The sequence below is a fragment of the Peromyscus eremicus genome, chromosome 1, assembly GCF_949786415.1.
Source record: "Peromyscus eremicus chromosome 1, PerEre_H2_v1, whole genome shotgun sequence".
Lineage (NCBI taxonomy): Eukaryota > Metazoa > Chordata > Mammalia > Rodentia > Cricetidae > Peromyscus > Peromyscus eremicus.
Window position 1 is genome coordinate 40620511 of NC_081416.1, and position 20004 is coordinate 40640514.

At 41.7% G+C, this 20004-nt stretch overlaps 1 protein-coding gene and 1 pseudogene across 1 annotated transcript in view; one reads left to right on the plus strand and one right to left on the minus strand.

Annotated features, from left to right (window-relative positions):
• Gda (guanine deaminase) overlaps positions 1 to 20004 on the plus strand; it is an 82126-nt gene that overhangs the window by 26792 nt on the left and 35330 nt on the right. Inside the window, exon 2 of the mRNA XM_059259782.1 lies at positions 17100 to 17188. Coding sequence (XP_059115765.1) covers positions 17100 to 17188 — 89 coding nt within the window. The remainder of the gene's footprint in view (positions 1 to 17099; positions 17189 to 20004) is intronic.
• LOC131895171 (large ribosomal subunit protein uL2-like) lies at positions 4675 to 5915 on the minus strand (annotated as a pseudogene).

A 20004-nucleotide genomic window follows, 5' to 3' on the forward strand; every position in this document is an offset into this window, starting at 1 on the left:
CTTTTCTGCTATCTCATAGCTCCTCAGATGTATTTGCCAGATAAAAATAAGCTAATATAAAATGTTTGATTTTTCCAGAGGAACTAGGAATGGCTTTGTGATTAACGTGACAGGTACCCACAGATTCAAGGCTTGGCTGCAACTAGTGGCACTGTTGGGAGTTGGTGGAACTTTTTGGAGGTTGGGCCTAGTGTCGAAAGCTAGGTCACTGAGGGTTGACTCTTGAAGAGGACACTGGAATTCTGCCACACCATTGCTTCCCCAGCCAGCATTCTAACTATCCTAGTTAGTGTTACTCTTACTGTAAAGAAACACCATGGCCAAAGAACTTGGGAAGGAAAGGGTTTATTTAGCTTACACTTCCACATCACGGTTCATCATCAAAGGAAGTCAGGACTGTAGTAGAATATTATTTTAAGGTGTGTTTCTTTTGTTTATGTTGCATTTGTTTAACTCTGTGAAGCTGTGTTACTGTGCCTGTCTAAAACACCTGATGGTTTAATAAAGAACTGGCCAATAGCAAGGCAGAAGGAAGGATAGGCAGGGCTGGCTGGTAGGCAGAGAGAATATATAGGAGAAAACTGTGAGGAGGGATCTGAGATCTAGAAGTAGCCAGAGAAAAAGGAGGACTCTAGGGGCCAGACACCCAGCTACACAGCAAGCCATGGAGTAAGAGTAAGATTTACAGAATTAAGAAAATGGGAAAAGCCCAGAGGCAAAAGGTAGATGGGATAAATTAAGGAAAGCTGGCTAGAAACTAAGCCAAGCTAAGGCCGGGCTATCATAAGTAAGAATAAGACCCCATGTGTGATTTATTTGGGACCTGGGTGGAGGGCCCCCCAAAAAGAGTTAAAAAAAAACCCCAGCAACACAGGACAGGAACCCAAACAGGGCAGGAACTGATGCAGAGGCTATAGAGGAGTGCTGCTTACTGGCTTACTCTTCATGGCTTGCTCACCCTGCTTTCTTATAGGATCCAGGACCACCAGCCCAAGGATGACACCACCCATAGACTGGACTCCTCCCATCAATCACTAATCAAGAAAATGCCCTATAGGCCTGCCTATAGCCAGATCTTATGAAGACATTTTTCTCAGTTGAGGCTCCTTCCTCTCTGATGACTCTAACCTGTGCCAAGTTGACATAAAACTAGCCAGCACACTGGCTGTGATGGAAAGCCTTGCCATGGTCCCAAAAGTTATGTAGCTAGTGACTACAGGAACTCCACAGAAGATACAGGAAGGACCCTTGTACCAGAACTCTGCGGGCGAGTGTCCTCTGTTAGTCTGTACAATTGTGTCCCAGTGACCAACCAGGTTGAAAAGAGAAAAATGACAAACGGGTGGGACAATAAGATGCATTTTCATTTTAAGATTGAGGAATAGACATCAAAGATCATTTTTTGGTATCTGCAAGAAAAATGTATTGGGTAGGTCTAGTGAATGCTGTTGTGTGTGAACATGCATGTACTAAGTGCTGAACTCCTGATTAGCTTGGAGATCTTGGGATGGGACATTTATACACAGTGACTTTAGAGGCAGAGTGCTGGTTGGTGGAGGGGACCCTCCAAGAGGATGCAGGTGGTACCTGGAGAAATAAAGATGCACGTGAAAGATCAGAACAGCCAAGCTTAGCTGCTGCCTTTACACCAAAACAGGTTTTCTCAATACCCAATAATGTTTTTTTTTTCAAGTTGTATATGAAGGAGAGTTTATAAGTTAAATAATACAGGAAAACCTCTCAGCTTACAAGTTGGGATAGCTGGGCGCTAGAAGGAATTCTGTTTCTCGGAGGATTATGTGAGCATGACTTGGCAACATCTTACACATTGGTGAAATGGGCACCAGAACAGCCATTTCAGTTGGGTCTCCGCTTATCCCTTTGTTTGAGTTTTAGAAAACATTTTCCATTGAGAGCAAATCAGCAAGAGCTTCAAATCCATAATTATGGATTGAGTGTTTACTGTGTGCTGGACTGTGATGGATGATAAGGTCACAAAGATAAAGACATACTGCCTCCCCTCCTGTGAGTTCCTGTGCATTGCACATGGCTGATGGTGACATAGATTATCTATGATAGACACTTCAATGATGAGGTAAGACAGCATATATGAAAATGTTCTGCCCACCTCCAACATTTAATTAAAAATTATTTAAGAATGCTGTTGATTAGGGGACTGGGGACCACACTCTTTAAACAAATTTAAAAATACTATGGAATGAGGCTATAATTAAAACCTTCATGATGCCCTCCTTAAAATGATATAAATTGGGATATATTGTGTATATACAAATATATAATTTATATTATTCATACAAAATTTTGAGACTCATGCTGATAATTTTTTTGAGTTTGAAAGAATATTTATTTTGTATTATGTTTCAACCTATAAATTATAATGATGAATATAATCATCTTGGGTCTTATTCATTTTTAATTTTGATCCTTAAAGCAATTTAAATATTTGTGGGTTACTGGAAATATAAAAGGCCCCAAATTATCTCATGCCTACCTGCTTATTGTCTTTAAGAGACAGAGGTGGCCCTCTAAGAACAAAGGAGCTACCAGGAAGTATGGAATGGAGGAAGCTAGTCCTGACAGGCTTATTTTAATAGAATTGCACAGATGAGGAGGCATCTGAGTTAGGACTTGCAGCCTGTCCAGAATTAGGCAGGAAATGGCATTCTGAGGCAGGGAGCAAACCAGCAGAGAGCTGAGGCAATGTGTGGTCCATGCTTGGGAGGACAGGTGGTCAGATACAGAATGGAAGAGAAGGCCAGAGCCTGTGAAAGCCTACAAATGTGGTCAAGCCTTGTTACTCTTCTGTCTTCTCCATTCATGAAATTTTCTTCAGCCTAATCTAGTGTTTCCTGATTCATTAACATTGTAGATGATAATATTCATAATATTCATGCCTCAAACTTTGAGCTTATCAGTTTTGATTCTCCAAGCATTCTACTGTTCTTTTCATAATGTCTGACTTTGTGGAGACAGTTTGAAATCCACCTTCTAGAATTCCCTTAATGTGTAGGCTTGCTGCTCTCAGCAATTCCTTTAGAATTTGTTCAGTTAGTTTTGCTCAGGCAGGGTCTTGGTATCTAGTTCAAGCTGGCTGGAAACTCACTATGTAGCCCCAAGCGGCCTTGCATTTGTGACCCTCCTGCCTGTGTCTCCTGAGTGCTGAAGTGGCAGGCGCTTGCCTTTCTCCAACCTCAGATCTGTCGCCTCCCTTAGCTTTTAAAATCGAACAGCATCTTTATTGTGCTCTTGTCCTTGAAAAGTAGTTCTGCTGGAGGCAGCATCTCAGACAGTAATTGTCCTCTGAGCGTTTGGAAAGCCGTTGTCGGCTGTTCCCGGACTTCTATTATTGCTTCTGAGATGACATGCCTGTCCTTCGCCTCCCTTTCTACAGTTCATTCTGCTCAGGAGGATGAAGCATGTGCGTTCTGCTTTCTGTGGTCTTGGGTTGGATCTGTGTCTATAGTTCTGACAAACTCGGCCATTTTCTTTCCTGATCCTGCCTCCCTCATACCCTCTCCTTTTTTTTGGGGGGGGGAGGACTTACGTTAGATAAGGGTAGGTGCTGAGGGCCGTGGCAGTATACAGCAGGTGACAACTAGTGTTTGACAAGTTGACCCACCAGATGTGTAACTCCCTAATGGGGAACCCCACCTGGCAAAGCCGTGGGGTCACTGGCTGTGGAAACTGGTTGTTTTCTGTCTGTAACTTTCTTGGGTGCCACCATTATACTTCCCTATAAGAACAGCTGTGGAGTGCTTTCCACAGCCCTTTGGTAGTGTGTTTTCCATCTCTGGGCACACATTTAGCTGTGGATTTCTGTTTAAGCTGTATGACTCTGATGAACAGAAATATTACCAGGGTAGTCTTCTTTACTGACACCCGGAAAATAACAGTATTCTCTCTCGGTCTCAAAGACAGCCTTTTACACATTTTGCAAAGACCTTAGACCAAATCCAAAACAGACTGAGCTGCCCCTACAGAAAATACACAAAGACTGATTCCCAGTGTTGTTTATTTCTAAATCAAGGCCGGGCTGTTTACATCAAGACACAGTCCTTGAAGTAGCTCTCTTCCTACGCTTATCCTGACCACTCAAGGTGCAGCTAATTGTTTAATGTGTGGGGACTCCTCACCAACTTAGAGCTATGGGCATGGGTCAATGTGACATTACTAGCCTAAGAGAAACTATGTGACTTACCTTGTGTTTTGAGAATGAGTAGGAACCTGAAAATGTAACTTTTAATTGTCCAGGGTTTGGCTGAGTAAGCAGCAGCAGCAGCGGGCGGCAGGTGTGGGGAGAGACGGCTGTGGAGAGCTATGTGAGAGCTGCTGCAGAGTGTGAGTGAAGTGTGTGTGTGTGTGTGTGTGTGTGTGTGTGTGTGTGTGCTGAGTGAGAGATGAAGAAGCATGAGAGAAGTGTGAGTGAGTGAGTGGGTGAAGAGTAAGTAAAGAGTGAGTGAATAATGTTGAAGAAAGATGTGTAGACATGTGAAAACAGATGTAGCTGTGTATAGAGATGTGTGGCATATGTATGTAAAGAAAGACATATAGCTAAATGTACAGACAATGTGGAGATATGTAGCTGTGTGGAGACAGAGTCAGAGACCATTCTTCTTTTTTAGCCAAAGGACATACTTTATTAGCTCCTGAGTTCTAGTTCTTATCCTGTACAGTTTTGGTTACACGTAGTTGCCCAGTCGGTCGGGCAGCAATGAGACCACTTTGCGCACATAGCAGGGGCATCTCTTTGGATAGTGGAGGGTTTGCCAAGGTGCTGGGGGTTACCACCCCCAAAGGGATGCTCCACAGGATTCGTGGCCACACCCTGGACACGTGGCCAGCAGTTCTTCTTGGCGTTGTACTTGTGGTAGGCATGGCCAGCCTTTAAGTTAGGTTTGTCAATTCTGCCCCCACCAGCTACAACACCAACAACAGCTTTGTTGGCCGAGGAAATGACCTTCGTGGACCCTAAAGGCAGCTTCACTCGCGTCTTCTTGGTCTCCGGGTTGTGGGAAATGACTGTGGCATAGTTCCTGGAAGTTCCTGCCACCTTGCCCCTGTCCCCCGGCTTCTCCTCCAGACAGCACACGGTAGTACCCTCAGGCATGGTGCCCACGGGCAAAACATTGCCAATGTTCAGCTGGGCCTTCTTGCCGCAGTACAACTGCCCAGTGTGGATTCCCTTTGCCACGATGAGCAGCTCTGTCTGCTTCTTAAATCGGTAGGGATCACCAAAGATCACCTTCGCGAGGGGAGGGGAGCGCCGTGACCAGGGTCATAAATGATATCTTTTACGGCCCTTTCTTTAGCCGTGCTGCTCAGCGAAGTCCACAGCATGCAGGCATGCTGCGCCCTTAAGGTATTTCACGTGTGCCCGGAACACAGAACCCGCACCTTTCCGCTGCGCTCGGATCACACGGCCCTTGGCGGCGAATGTGCCAGCAACTACGGCCGAAAGAGGAAATCGAGACCATTCTTAAGAGGATGTAAAAGAGAAAGCTAACATCAGAAAGCACGTGTGTTTCCTTATTTCACCAGTTATAGATGAAAACTTACTCCTAATTTCCCTCAGATAGAAAAAGTCGAGTCCTCGCCACCTTCGTGGATTTTCTTGCATTACCCTGGAGGTGGCCTTGGAGCAAGCTCTCCATGGACCCCTGATAGGTAGAGCTGGTGACTCTCTGCTCTGACTGAACCTTTTTCATTTCTTTCCAGCGCCCTTTGCTCTTCTAAACTGTAAATCACAAGTGTTATGTTAGCCGTTCTCTAGATGTACCACCTCTTGTTAAAGCGTTCACCTCTGTACCGGTGACTCCTGTCTGCAGACCCCGCTGTTCTGAGAGCTGCAGGCTGTGTTCACTTGTGCTGCGGCCTAGCTCTGCTCCACATGCCATCGTTCTGATAATCCCAAAGCCCACTTGCTTTTCCTCCCTTAGCGCTGACCTTGGTCTTGGTTTTCATTCAAAGATTTTGGCACCTCCTTCTTCCCTCTCTGCTCTTCTTCTCCACGCTGACTTTGCACCTGACCATTCACGTGATCAGCAAAGGGCTGTCCCTAAGACTCCCACTTAACCTACCTTACAATCGTTCCTTTCCATATGTGACTCTTGTTTGAAACTATCTAGGAAGGGTGTCCATCTTTTTGACACTGTCTATCAATACTGTCATCTACAAAGTTCAGTCTTGAGAATTGGGCAACCAAGTCACAAAAAAAACCTCTTTAAAAACATCTTATAGTGTTGAAACTTTACAGTAAATTTAAGATTTTGTGTTCAAGGTGGAAAACTGGCTCAGCAATTAAGAGTCCTGGCTGCTCTTCCAGAGGATGAGGGTTCAATTCCCAGCACCAACATGGCAGCTCACAACTGTCTGTGACTCTAGTTCCAAAGAATCCAACAACCTCTTCTGGTCTCTGTAAGCACTGCATGTATGTGGTAAAACACTCATACACAATACAAAAATTAGAAAATAAACATCTATAAAATAATTCTGTGTTAGATTATATCCATAGCTATCCTGAAATGCATGTGGCCATAGGCAACAGGTTAGTAATGCCAAGTAGAGAATACATTCTAAGCACTTTAGTGTTACATTTCTAAATCTTCCAGAGCCAAAGCTTTTCACAGTTCATTTCTCACCTGTTGATACTGCATCAGGCCCAGGGGGTGTGACATGACTAGACATAAGCATGAAATGTTCCACCCAATGGGACAGACAGATATGAACAAAATATTTGTGAAACTGTGAAATAATGAAATTGAATACATAAAAAATCGGAAGTTCTGAGTTATGTAATGCCCGTCATGTATGACCACTGTCCTAAGAACTTTACATGAGCTGTCTCATTTCATTCTCATATGTTAACAAGTATTATTTCTGGTTTCTGGATAGGAAAACAGGCATCAATGGACTGGCAAGGTGATTCAGTCCATATTACTCTACAAAAATGACTTCTTGAAGTTGAATCTCTAACACCTAGAAAGTTAGGTATGGTTGTGTATACCTGTAATTCTAACATCGGGGGAGGAGACAGGAGGATTCTCATGATTCTCTGGCCAACTGGCCTTGCCAAAAAAAAAGTCAGCTTCTAGCTCAGGGAGAGAGTCTGTCCCAAGACAGTAAGGCAGAAGGTGATAGAAGAACACACTCACCATGTTGCTCTGGCATTGAGTATACCCATGTGAATGCACCCTCATACTTGTATGCATGCACCACACACAAACAGACACTGAGAAGTATCAGGTGCTGTGAGGACCTTTAATGAGGAATGGGTGTGAATGAAGGTGAGGTGTGGTATTAAGTGATATAGCATGGCAGAGAGAGTGAGTGTGAGATTAGGCAAATCTAGGCTAGAGAGGAAGGTAAGAGACAAGAGAATTCCGGCCTGTAAACTATGTCTTGGACATTTTTTTTTATCCTAAATGCAATGAGAAGCCACTGAAATTTTATGCTGAGAATAAGAGATGATTGCGTCATAGGTCTTGGGATGGCGCCCTGAGTGGACGATGGTTTTGTTCTTTAGACCAGGAGTTCTGGAAATAGGTCAACTTTAGGAAGAAAACCATGGTCCTGGCTTTAGACACATTGACATGGGTATCGTGTGAATCACTTTCCTGTGACCGGTGTGCCTGACAGAAACAAGGGAGGAAAGATTTATTTTGGGTCAGGGTTTCAGAGAGTTTAGTCTATGGTTCTTGAGCAGAACATCATGGATGCAATGTTCTAGTTTGTCTTCCTGGTAGATAAGAAGCAGAGAAGGGTCATAGAGAAAAAGGCCAGGGAAAGACAGACACCTTCCTCCATCAAGGCCCCACATCTTACCTTTCACCAGGTCTCAACAATATCATCATATGAACCCAACAAGGGATTAATCATTCATCAGGTCAGAGACCTCATCATCTGAATATCTCTAGAAATACCCTCACAGATGCACAGATGTGTGCTTCATTAATCTAGTAGGTACTCCTTAATCCAATCGATTTCATAATTGAAGTTGGGCCTCACAGGAGCCTTGGGAGAAAGAAAACTATATAAGATATCAAGGCAAATGTCACGTATATAGACATGAAGTCCATGGGGGAAGGCTGGGCAGGATTTATGCATGTACGTGTGAATGCATGCTTCATGTGTGTGGGTGCCCACAGAGGCCAGAAGAGGGTGTTGAATCTCCTTGGAGCTGGAGTTACAGGTGGCTGTGAACCACCTGACAGGGATTCTGGGAACTGAACTTGGATCTTCTGGAAGAGCAGCAAGTGCTTGCTGAGAACTGCTGAGACATCTCTTCAAACCCCTAGCCTGTGGTGGACTTCTAAGTCTGAGTTGGGTAGATGGTGCCCAACTGAACAAAATGGGACTTTAACATGTAGTGGAAAGGAGCTCAGCCCTTGTTTTAGTGACTTTTGACAATCAGAAGATAAACCTGTCGAAGGTGTCTCTGCTGCTGGAAGGAATTTTAGATCCTATTTGTGAGGTCTGCTTTAATCTTTTGTAGAAGATTTGAACGCAGGGTGAAGGCAGAGTGGGAGGAATTAATTATAGATTCCTCTACAGAACACCACTGGATAATCATTGGTCTTTTATCAATAGGAGCTAGTTTTGGAAATCGTGGTTTGAATCTCTTAAATGGAGGGGGAGGGCAGACAGAGAGACACACACAGAGGTAGGCACACATAGACACACACTTATTTTTATTTCAAACTGAAGTGCAAAAATGTTAAACTAGTATTCATTTGGTACACTATAACTTGAAACACTGGAAGCATAGAGAATTCAATTTTCTTTGTAGAAACAAACCACAAGTTCCATGAATAGCTTGAACAGTGCTCACTACCACCGTCTTGCTTACAGAGCAAGCATCTTTTCATTGCCTTAGCAAATTGTCATCTTGCTTTAGAAATCTGGATGGCTTTCCCACATGATATCCTGTGATTTTCAGTATTTCTTGAGATGTTTCTGAGATAGCTATAAAATATCTCCAAAATAGTTATCTGGGAATTCCTTTAATGTGGTGTGTGTGTGTGTGTGTGTGTGTGTGTGTGTGTGTGTGTATGTGTGCTCATGTGTATGCATGCTTGTAGAGGCCAGAAAAGAATCATTGTACATATTGCTCCTTAGGTACTGCCCATCTTCTTGTTTTTTTTTTAGATAGGACTCCCCTCTGGCCTGTAACTCAGGAAGTAGGCTATGTTGTCCCGCCAGAGTCCCACAGATCTGTCTGCCTCTGTCTTCCCAGTGATGGAGTTACAAGTTCGTGCAACCACTCCTGGCTTTCGGGGATTGAATTCGGGTCTTGCAGACACTTTTCTAACTGAGCTGTCACTGCAGTCCCAAGGTCGAGGTCCTCACTCTTAGCAAGTTTCTTACATTATTATCCTGTACACTTGCATTTTATAAAATGTCAAAGTAGGATTTCACTTACGTCTATTAAATGCCCTCTTATTAGACTTAGCTTCTAGCTGTCTTAAAGGCGAGATTGTGCTATTTATGGAATAAACTACCCTTTCCCAACTGCAACTCCTTTTATATTGAAGCTAGCATCAAGAACATGGTGTGGTATATGTTCCTAGAGCCCTGCAAGAGTCTGTGACCATACTTTCCTCGCCTCATCTGATGGTCCTTTGAGCAGAAAGTGACAGTGTTTGTAGTTGGAGGTGGTAGATTATTATCACATTTTAATGAATAGTAAATGGGAAGTTTAAGGGATTGCTTGTGTTAACAGAGCCAGTAAAAAAGAGAGCCTTGATTTTCATGTAAATTCAGTATGATTTTGCCACCTCAAACTCTCAAATGAGGTCCCTACAGGGAAGTAAAAAGGAATGTCCACAGTATCTATCCTTTGCTGAGTTGTTAGACTAGACCAGAATTAGAACTTACCTTCCTGTAGGGTCTGTACTAGTTTCAAGGCAGCTGTGATAAAGTACCACACATGGAGTGGCTTAAATAACAGGAAGCTGTTTTTGTCTAGGAAGTCCAAGCAAGATGAAGAAGTCAGTGGCTGGACTTGTTCTTTCTGAGGACATACAGAAAAGGATGTGCTCCAAGCTTCCTCTTTGCTTGGAGAAGGCTGGCTTCTCTCTCTGTGTCCTTCACATCATCTTGCCTCCACATGTCTCTGGATCCAAAAGGACACCAGTCATATTAGAACAAAGTTTACCCCCAATAACCTTAGTTTAACTTGATTAGCATTACAAATACTTTATTGTTAAACAATGTCACATTCCTTACTGGGGGTTTAGGACTTCCACATAAGATCTGGAAAGAGGGTACATAATTCAACCTATAACGGAGTTGTAAGGCAAAATTCATCTCTTAAAAACATGACCATAAGAGCAGTTATGTAAGGGGACCTTTTATCCAAAGCCCAATTTCCTACCAAGATCATTGTGCTGGTGTGGTCTAATGTGTGGTCATTTCATGTCACCATTTTGTTTTCAAGTGACAGACTCAGTGCTTTTCCTAGCTCACTCTCAGCTGCAACTTGCTGAATATAGTCTCTGAAGATCTTTTTTTTGGGGGGAGGCAGCTGCTGAATTTATTCACTTGTTTAATGATTTCAGGATTCAAATGCATCGTTTAACTTTGTGTCTGGCATGTGTGGTGAATTTTGCTCAATGCTTGGTGCTAATTTGATATGACCTGAGCAGTTTCCTTCTTCCATAGTTGGTTAAGGCATCAAGGGATTCCAAATGCAAGAAACAAAAACTAGAGTGTAATATTTTGTATGTCAAAGTGATTTGCAGTATGTGAAGTGCATCTGAGTGTTCAGTGGAGTTCCACCTGCTTGGAAAGCCGAGGGGCAGAACATGAGCTGACTGTAGATGGCTGGAGCTAGAACGCTGTAAATGCTAGAGCTTTTCTGTCACTCTGCTTCCTCATTGTGTACCCCCCCTCCTGTGATTTTCTCATATGGGTATATGGGTATTCCATAGATAGATCTATGCTCATATATTTATAATATTGGTAAATTTATTTGATTTTTCTTTCTTTTTTTGTTTTTCGTTCTTCAAGACAAGGGTTCTCTCTATAGCCTTGGTTGTCCTGGAACTTGCTCTGTAGACTAGGCTGGCCTTGAACTCGCAGAGATCCACCTGCCTCTGACTCCCCAGTGCTGGGATTAAAGGCGTGTGCCACCACTGCCTGGCTTGTTTGATTTTTTTAAAGTGAGTGTTCTTTTCAATTAATTCATTTAATAGAGGAAAGAACACTTTCTGTTTATGTTAGGTGCAATTACTGAAGATGGAAGCAGCTCTCCATCATCTGAGACACTCCCAATGTAGCCTCCCTTCTCCATTATCCTAAACACTCATATATTTTCAGCTCTCCATCATCTGAGACACTCCCAATGTAGCCTCCCGTCTCCATTATCCTAACCACTCATATATTTTCAGCTCTCCATCATCTGAGACACTCCCAATGTAGCCTCCCGTCTCTATTATCCTAACCACTCATATTTTTTTCTGTAACACTGCTAGTCATCTTTATATATTCACTTTGTAGATTTATGTTTCTATGTAACATATTTTTTAATTTTAAAGTAAAAAAATCTTAAACTACTGAAAATTCATAAAAATTGTAAGAATTGTACAAATAACTCTCATGTGTTTTCCTAGGGTTAACATTTCGCCAACTTTATTTATTTCCTCTATCTCTAGACCAGTGGTTCTCAACCTTCCTAATGCTAGGACCCTTTAATACAGTTCCTCATGTGGTGGTGACCCATGAGCATAAAGTTATTTTCATTTCTACTTCATAACTGTAATTTTGCTACTGTTATAAATCATACTGTAAATATCTGCTATGCACTTCTGTGGGGTTTGTGACCCCCAGGTTGAGAACCACAACTCTAGAGAGATGTACATACCCACATAAGCTATGTTTCTCTGAGCTAAGAGTAAGTTATAGATAGACATAGCATTTGTGATGATTAGAGGGTCTCTGCCCAAGTTGGGGGCTGGACTTCTGATGGCCTGGACAGAATCTGGTCCAACAAGGGGTTGCTGCCCAAGTTTGGGGCTGGCATTTGGAGATGTATGTGGCCTCTCATCTGGCTGGGGGTCCTCTGGGGTTCAGGATGCTGGTCTGGCTTCTGGTGGGGTAGGAGTCTTCTGCCAGAGGTGTGGGCTGTGATACAGCGATGAGGAAAGGAGAGGGGGCAGTTGGGGTTATGCTGAGTGGGTGAGGGCAGGACAGGGGGTGAGGAGTGGGGTGGTGGCTTACCTGGTTTTCAGGGAGCTGGCCTGGCTTCTGATGGGGTAGAAGGCTTCTACAGAGGTGTGGGCTGGGATGTGATGGCAAGGAGAGGAGGGGTGATTAGAGTTATGCTGGGCAGGTGCATGCAGGGTGGGCAGATGCATGCAGGGTGGGGAGGGGCATGCAAGGTGGGGAGGGGCAGTCTTATCTTGGATTCAGGAAGCTAGCCTGGTATCTGGGGAAGGAGGCTTCCACCAGAGACGGTGGGGAAAATTTCTATCACTTCTGGTTTATATTATCAGACAAGCAAGTCAACTGCCTGGAAAAACCTCTAGGCAGATGGATTGCACAGCAAATACTCCTGTTTGCTCTGCACCTGGGATGATCACACAGCCTGATCTGTTCTCTTATTCACAAAAAGAATATGGGATCAGAAAACCTAGGCCCTTCATGGTGTTCTTTGGTGCCTTTTTGCTAATTTTCACCTCACTCTGCCTTGATAGGCTGATTTTTGTTTTTCAAACCAATGTCATTTTTCCTTTAACCAGTTTGACATGAATTATGCTAATATACAAATGTGTGTCTTTGCCAGCGGCCTCAGAAATCTCTGAAGTGAATACTTTTTGTTTGGTCTTATATCCCATCACAGCGACTGAGTAGGTTTGCAGGATGAGTATAGACAGAAGCTACCCCCTTTTGCTGTATAGCTGAGCTATTACACAGTTGCCCAGAAGTTTACTCTACTCCATGGCAACAAGTGTTTTGCTCAAATTTTCCATCTGGTGTTTGAAGCCTGTATCTTGCAGAGACTTGTGTCATACGCTGATAGTCATCATCCATCTGCCTTTGGCTTTAGTATTTCTGACATTATCATTATTGCTCATCCTAATTGGCCCTTGTTTCATGTGAGAGACACTTGGACTTATTTGCTTAGCAGAAGGAACTTCAGTTCCTCATCTGGAAAACTAAGGGTTTGGCTGAGAAAGCCCCTGCCAGCTGTAACTCTACGCTTTTAGGAAACCTTGTTTTTAATGATTTGTGTATGTGACTGACAGCTTGCCTAGACGGAGACCATGGCCTATAAGGAGGAAGGCCTGAGGGCCATGCCAGGCACTTGAATGAACAAGCAAGTGAATAGCATCATGAACCCAGACTGCCTAGGGGTGAGGAGGTCATTTAACCATGAAGGATGCATCAACTGTATTTTTCACCAGATTTTTAGAGATTTCCTAAAAATAAATCTGAACATGACTTACAAACTCCTGATTATTTTTGGTCTGGAGTATTCCTTCCACTCTTTTCTAGTGCCTGTGCTGGGTCTCCACTGGCATGTTTGGTGTTTCTGAACATACCAAACACATCCTGTGTTATCTTTTGATGCTTTCAGAATATTCTAGTTGTTCACTCCAACCTCCCCCCAAAAAATCAATGCTTCAATAGCATCTCTCTGAGAGACCATCACACACCACCTTTAGTCCATTCATCATTCATTTTCTATTACAACATCCCTACCAGATGTCGTATGTGTTATGTTCACTATGAGTCAATTGCTCCCAATCCCTGTGGTGATACTGTTTAACAAGAGGTCCACAGACAGTGCTGGATGAACAAATATGCAAATAAGAGCAAGAAAAAAAATGAAACACTTGGATTGTGAGTTCAAGTTCTCCAACCTGATGCTCCAATGTCATGGACAGCAGGCCTTTCTCTACGGTGCCTCTGGTGGCTTTTGCTTCCTCACCTCAGTTCCTGTTATGATCCCTCTCATTCCTTTTCATCTACCCTGGGTATTTATCAAGTACCAATTCCTTTCTATCACTGTCGGATTCTGATATGTCTTCGAGACCTTGTCTGCCCACACCACTGTTCTCCCCCGATGTAGTGGGGGAAGAGCCTCAGCAGGCTCCTCCTCTCTATGCTCATCTTATTCGTCACCTATCTGGTGTATTTTCACTCCCCAGCCACAGGCTCTGCATGTGGAGACTAGACTTTAGTAGTGGGGGTTTATATTTTATATTTTTCTATGCATTGTAAGTAGAATTCGCTTTATGGTGAGGAGAAGAAAGTGAAACCACCATCAACTTTTTTCTATAAAGAGACAGTTACTATTAATACACATACAATCCCTTCAACATACATGTTCATGTGTGCACCCATACTATACCCATTACCATATTATTATCAAAAATGTCATTATACATGAAGTGTATCTAGTAACCTGGATTTTTCAAAAAGATACTTTAACATTACATAAAGGACACTTTTCCATTCAGTAAATCTGTCTTCATTATTTTAATCATCATTCTGTTTAGTTGTCTCCAGTCCTTTCTGACCTTGAGATTATAGTGTTTCACTATGTGTGTGCACTTTGAGGATAGATGGAGTGAGAGTTTTGGAGAGAAAGTAGATACAAAATCAGTGCTATGAATGCCTAAATCATGAGTTGCCTGGAGAAATACTCTTCACACTTAAAACAAAATCCTCCTGCCGTCCTAAAAGAACTTTGAAAACCAGTATAAGTTTTCAAACCTTTAAAAGCTAGTGGTATATATGACTTGTTGAATGTAGATATGTACAGAGCCCGTTATTCCTAGAACATTTTAAATATGCACTCCTTCAAATTAAACCATGATATTAATCTTTAAAATATTCTGGATGGGGGCAGGGGCAGCATGTCAACATGTGCCTTTAATCCCAGCACATGGAAGGCAGAGGCAGGCAAATCTCTATGAGTTCAAGGCCAGCCTAGTCAACATAGCAATTCTTGATCTGCCAGGGTGACATAGTGAGACCCAAATATGAACTTTCTCCTTTTTAAGGGTCTGAAATGTTATTCAGCCCCCATTGCCCTACTGAGTTATGAATTCTGGTCTAATCCCTTACACAGTTTTAATCTAATGTAGTATATTTTCTTCTTGGAAGTCTTAATAAACATCTATTATTATATCATTTATGGGCATGAATTGAAACATTTAAAATTTCCCAGGAACGTGAGGAAGTTTTAAAATGTCTATTGTATGTATTGAAAGGTTATATGCAAATAAAAAGATATTTCCTATAATTACATAATGGGTTGGTGAGTGTTACTGGTTGTAGGCATGAAATAGGGCAGCATAATTTTTCTTATTTTCTATTTTCATAGATATCAATGTTGGAAACCATTTCCAAATAAATAAAAAGCATGGGGACAGGAACAGTTTTATTATAGTAGTATTGACCAGTTCTTTACACTTTAAAATTATTTGGTTAAAATGTGTATTAATTGTCAGTTATATTAATGGTATATTATTAGATGATAAGCAATTAGTTCATCTGCCATGCAGTTGGTTCTGTTGACAGCAAAGGCCACGGTACTAGAGAAATATCACAAAGTGTCAGGTATAGGGGTTGTGTATTATGTAATGTATTATTTCATAAGGATTTTCATCTATGAAGCATGTGTTTATCATAGAAATCCACTGCTGATCATGAGCTTCCCACAGGGGTAGCAAAATGACCTTAGTTTCTCCATTTTGTTTACATCTCTCCAGAATAAAGTTTCTTCATTTTTATTTTGCTCAAAAACACTTATTCCTAATGTATTTCAAATATGTGTATAGAAGTGTTATATCATATTATTTATTTATGAAGTTTATAATAAATCACTTTTGAAAAAATTGATAAATTCTAATTTTATGGCTTTTAAAATAATTATGTATATTATTTTAACACTCTGGTGAGTGTTGATTCCTCCTTTTTAACATTTATTGATTCAAGTATATCTTTATAATCATTGAATAATTTTAATTTAGGAATCACTTCTGGTCAATATCATAATTTTTAAGGTGTGTCTCAATGAACCAAGAAGCCAATGTTTTCTTTTCAGTTACACAATTATTTTTTTCCTGAGGTACATCACCTTAATTTTCACTTCACTAGGTAGACAGCTTCTGTTTTCTAAAGGCTTTTCAAAATGTAATTTTTAATGAAACATTTTTTCTCATATTGCATCTAAAATGAAAACAGGAAGCGCTTTGGGATCTGGCTCAGTGGTAGAGTGCTTGCCTATCATGCCAGGCCCTATCACAGCAAAACAAAATGAGCCGAGAAACCAGACAGACGGGGGCTGTTTCCTGCATCCTAACCTCGTGACTTCCTCTCTTTTCTTGTTGAGCAATCTGCTTACAAAGAAAGCAGTCACAGTGTGCAAAATAGCAATAGATACACTTGATCATTTACTGTGTTCTAGGCATATGCTAATTTCATCACCAGAATTATCGTATTTAGTCTCCGCAGTAGCCTTGTGAAGTATGAGTTAGTATTTCCTGTAACAGGCTAACAGCAATCTCTTATTAGGTTGAAGCTGGGTGTTTTTGCACAACAGTGTTTCCTTTAATCATATTAATGAAGCGGAAATGATACTCCTTGTCCCCATCAGTGTGAGTCTTCAGAAGAACACATTTGAAGACTCAGGTCTACATTTTTGTGGATGAGAAGTTCTATGCACTTTACTTTTATGGATGACCAAATGCAAACTATTGTCATTTTTTTTTTTTTTTTTTTTTTTGCCTTCAAACTCAATCCCATTTGGTACCAAATATCTTTTTTTTTTTTTTTTTTTTTTTGGTTTGTTTTGGTTTTTCGAGACAGGGTTTCTCTGTGTAGCTTTGCGCCTTTCCTGGAACTCACTCTGTAGCCCAGGCTGGCCTCGAACTCACAGAGATCCGCCTGCCTCTGCCTCCTGAGTGCTGGAATTAAAGGCATGTACCACCACCGCCAGGCCCAAATATCTTTTAAAATTCACTCATCATCACTAAAGTCTCCTTTGAAAACATTTGTGTGTTTAGTGTCAACAAACGGCTATGATTTGGTAATATCTGATTCTTTTTCTTTTTTTTTTTCTCCTAAAGATAGTGTTTTTAGAAGAATCATCTCAGCAAGAAAAACTGGCCAAAGAATGGTGCTTCAAACCATGTGAGATCAGAGAGCTGAGCCACCAGTAAGTCTCTGCCAACATCTTCCCCTTTGCTGGGAGCCAGTACCAAGGGTCAAGTGATGAGAAATGTGCATTGAGAGAAGGAGGCTTTCTAATTAAGCACTTGGCCATCAGTGGGAAGGATGGGAAGGGGAAAGTAATCTGAAGGATAGAAACTTTGAGGACTAGAGGTTGCTATCATTACTTTGTTAAATATCTGTTGGATATTTTGTGTGCAGTATTAGAATCTTAGCCCTATAATATAAGCATGGGGGAGGGTGGGGACCAAACAGGGAAACCATCAAGGAACAGAGTCTGAGAAACATCTACTCAGATGACATGCTTAGGGATGCACCTGTGTCCAGAATACATTTGAGTTGACATGTTTATGGTCTTTACTATCTGTATAGAATGTGTTTTCTGTGGGGGGGGGGGGGCGGCTGTCTTCCTAGCCTGGTTGATTTCTTTTATACAAATGAGAACATTTGTCTTAAGCTTAGTATTTTTTATCTAATTTCAGAAGGCTGTGTTTTCAAATCCAGTAACAGTGGTACCACCATTTTTATTCTGAAAATTCATTTAAAATTGGAAAGTGACTTTAGGGTGAACTAGTGAGAAGTTCATTTAACTAGTGATGATTTTTAAACAGAGGGGGTGACAGGGGCCTTAGCCTGCACTCAACTGTTCTGATCGTGTGGCTTCTTTCAGGGTTTGCCATTTCTTTAGAACACCAGTGGAAGGGTGGGAAGTGCCAGCACATGCCTGTAATCCCAGCACTTGGAGGCTGAGGCAGGAGAATTGCAAATTCAAGGCTAGTCTGGGTTACATATTGAGACCACAGCTCAAAAAGAAAACAAGAAGCAGGGGGTGGGTCATGAAACTGTGGATGTAGATTAGTGATAAAAGACAGGCTTATTATGTATGAAGTTCTTAGGTTTAATTCCCAGCAGTGTGAAAATCAAGTTAAATAAAAATAAAGAAATATGAAAGATGGGTAGGTGTTCTGATTACTATATATAGGGTTGTATACTATTCTTTTTTCTTGATTTTTGTAAGACTAAGCTACTATTTCAGGTTTAAAGTGTGAAGTTGATGTTCTAAGGGAATTATGCTGACTAATGTGGGGTGGGAAAAGTTGAGAAGTGATGAGAGGAGAGCTATTTCACCTCCTCCTGGTGCAGCAGTAGACCACCTCTTTGCTCTGTCTGAAGTCAGCTCTTGATAGTGACCATCTAGCTCCAAGTCATTTTATGAATGGAGAACTGACTTCCAACCTTGGCCAGGGCATTGACCAGTTGCAAGTCTGTAACCAACCCTGAGCTACATCTTGCTCTCTGGAAAAAGAGGTGGTGTACTTAAGGACTTCATTCCACCTGCTTCTCTCACATTCCATACTCTTGTGTCTTTATCTCCGCAAACTCAAGGGTGAGTCTGCGGACTTTGCTAACGTCCCACCCCAGTGCTTCCTGTGTTGGGTAAAAGCCACTTGGGCCACAGTGAGTCCTTCCTAGCCCATCTTCTGCTCTTGAAGGCTGCACCCTCAAACACCTCCTTTGCCCTTGCCTCTGCTCCTGATAACACACACACACACGTTTCCCTTGCATGAAAAAAATAATGAAGTCTCATGTACTCTTCCCATCCTGACCTTTGCTGTGCCCAGTTCTCTCTCTGTCACCCACATCTAGAGCACATCACTCCTCAGCACCTTGGACAGAACTAAAGCAGTCTGAGACTCAGGGAGTGAATTCCTTTCACTGTGAATGACACTGGCTCACTGCATTAGAAGTCCTATAGTCTCTCTGAGGCTTTATGTATCTTGCTTTCAGATTTTTGTCACTGATTACTTCCCTGCCTCCTTTGTTACTCTCTCTGATGTCTCTGTGTCACGGGTCCCCTCTATCTTCTTTCTTTCTTTCTTTCTTTCTTTCTTTCTTTCTTTCTTTCTTTCTTTCTTTCTTTCTTTTTTTGGTTTTTCGAGAGTTTTGCCAATGTCAATAATTGTCACCTTCTCTTCCTCTGTCCTTCTTAAGTGGATGCTGCTGCTGATTTAGCTTCATTGATTTCTAAAGAAATTTCTGGCATTAGCAGCTTGTAGAGAAGCTTCTTGACACTGAATCCCATCTTTAAGCCTTGTGTGACCAATTATCCCACATCTTCAGTAACTTTTTAGACACCTAGAGGCCACAAGCTAGAGACTAGATATGGTTTTGAGTATGTCCTTCAAAGGTTCATATGCTGGAAGTTGGACCCAGTGCGAAGATGTTGAGAAGTGGTGGGACTTTTGAGAGGTGGACCTGGTTGAGATGATTGATAGCGATCTTGCAAAGTGAAGGAGTTCTTCCAAGAGTGTATTGCATTAAAATGAGTCTACCCCATACAGTTGGCTTATTCTATACATAGCTAGTTGTTTGTATAGTTCCCTGTGTGTTGTCCTGCAAGAAAGGATGCTCTGGCCTATATCAGGCATATACATTTTAGAAGTGTGAACTAAATAAACCTCTTTTAAAAGTAAGTATCTACCCTTAGGTAGTTTGTTATAGAAACATGAAACAGTCTACTGCTTAATACTTTGATATTTGGCTTAAGCTGACAACATGAGACCCTGTACACCTGACTCTCCAACCAGATTCTCTGTACTTTGTGTGTTCACCCTTGTGTGCTCAAACTATCTCTCTGACTCATGTCATTTGCCTCTAGGGACTGATAAATTATTAAATTCTTCCTCTCATATTTGTCATTTGATTTTCTGTTCTCATTACCGTGATCTTTATTCAGAAACTTGGTGCTGTAATATTGCAGGAGTCTCCTAATTCATGTTTTTCCCTTTGGGTATGTTTGTA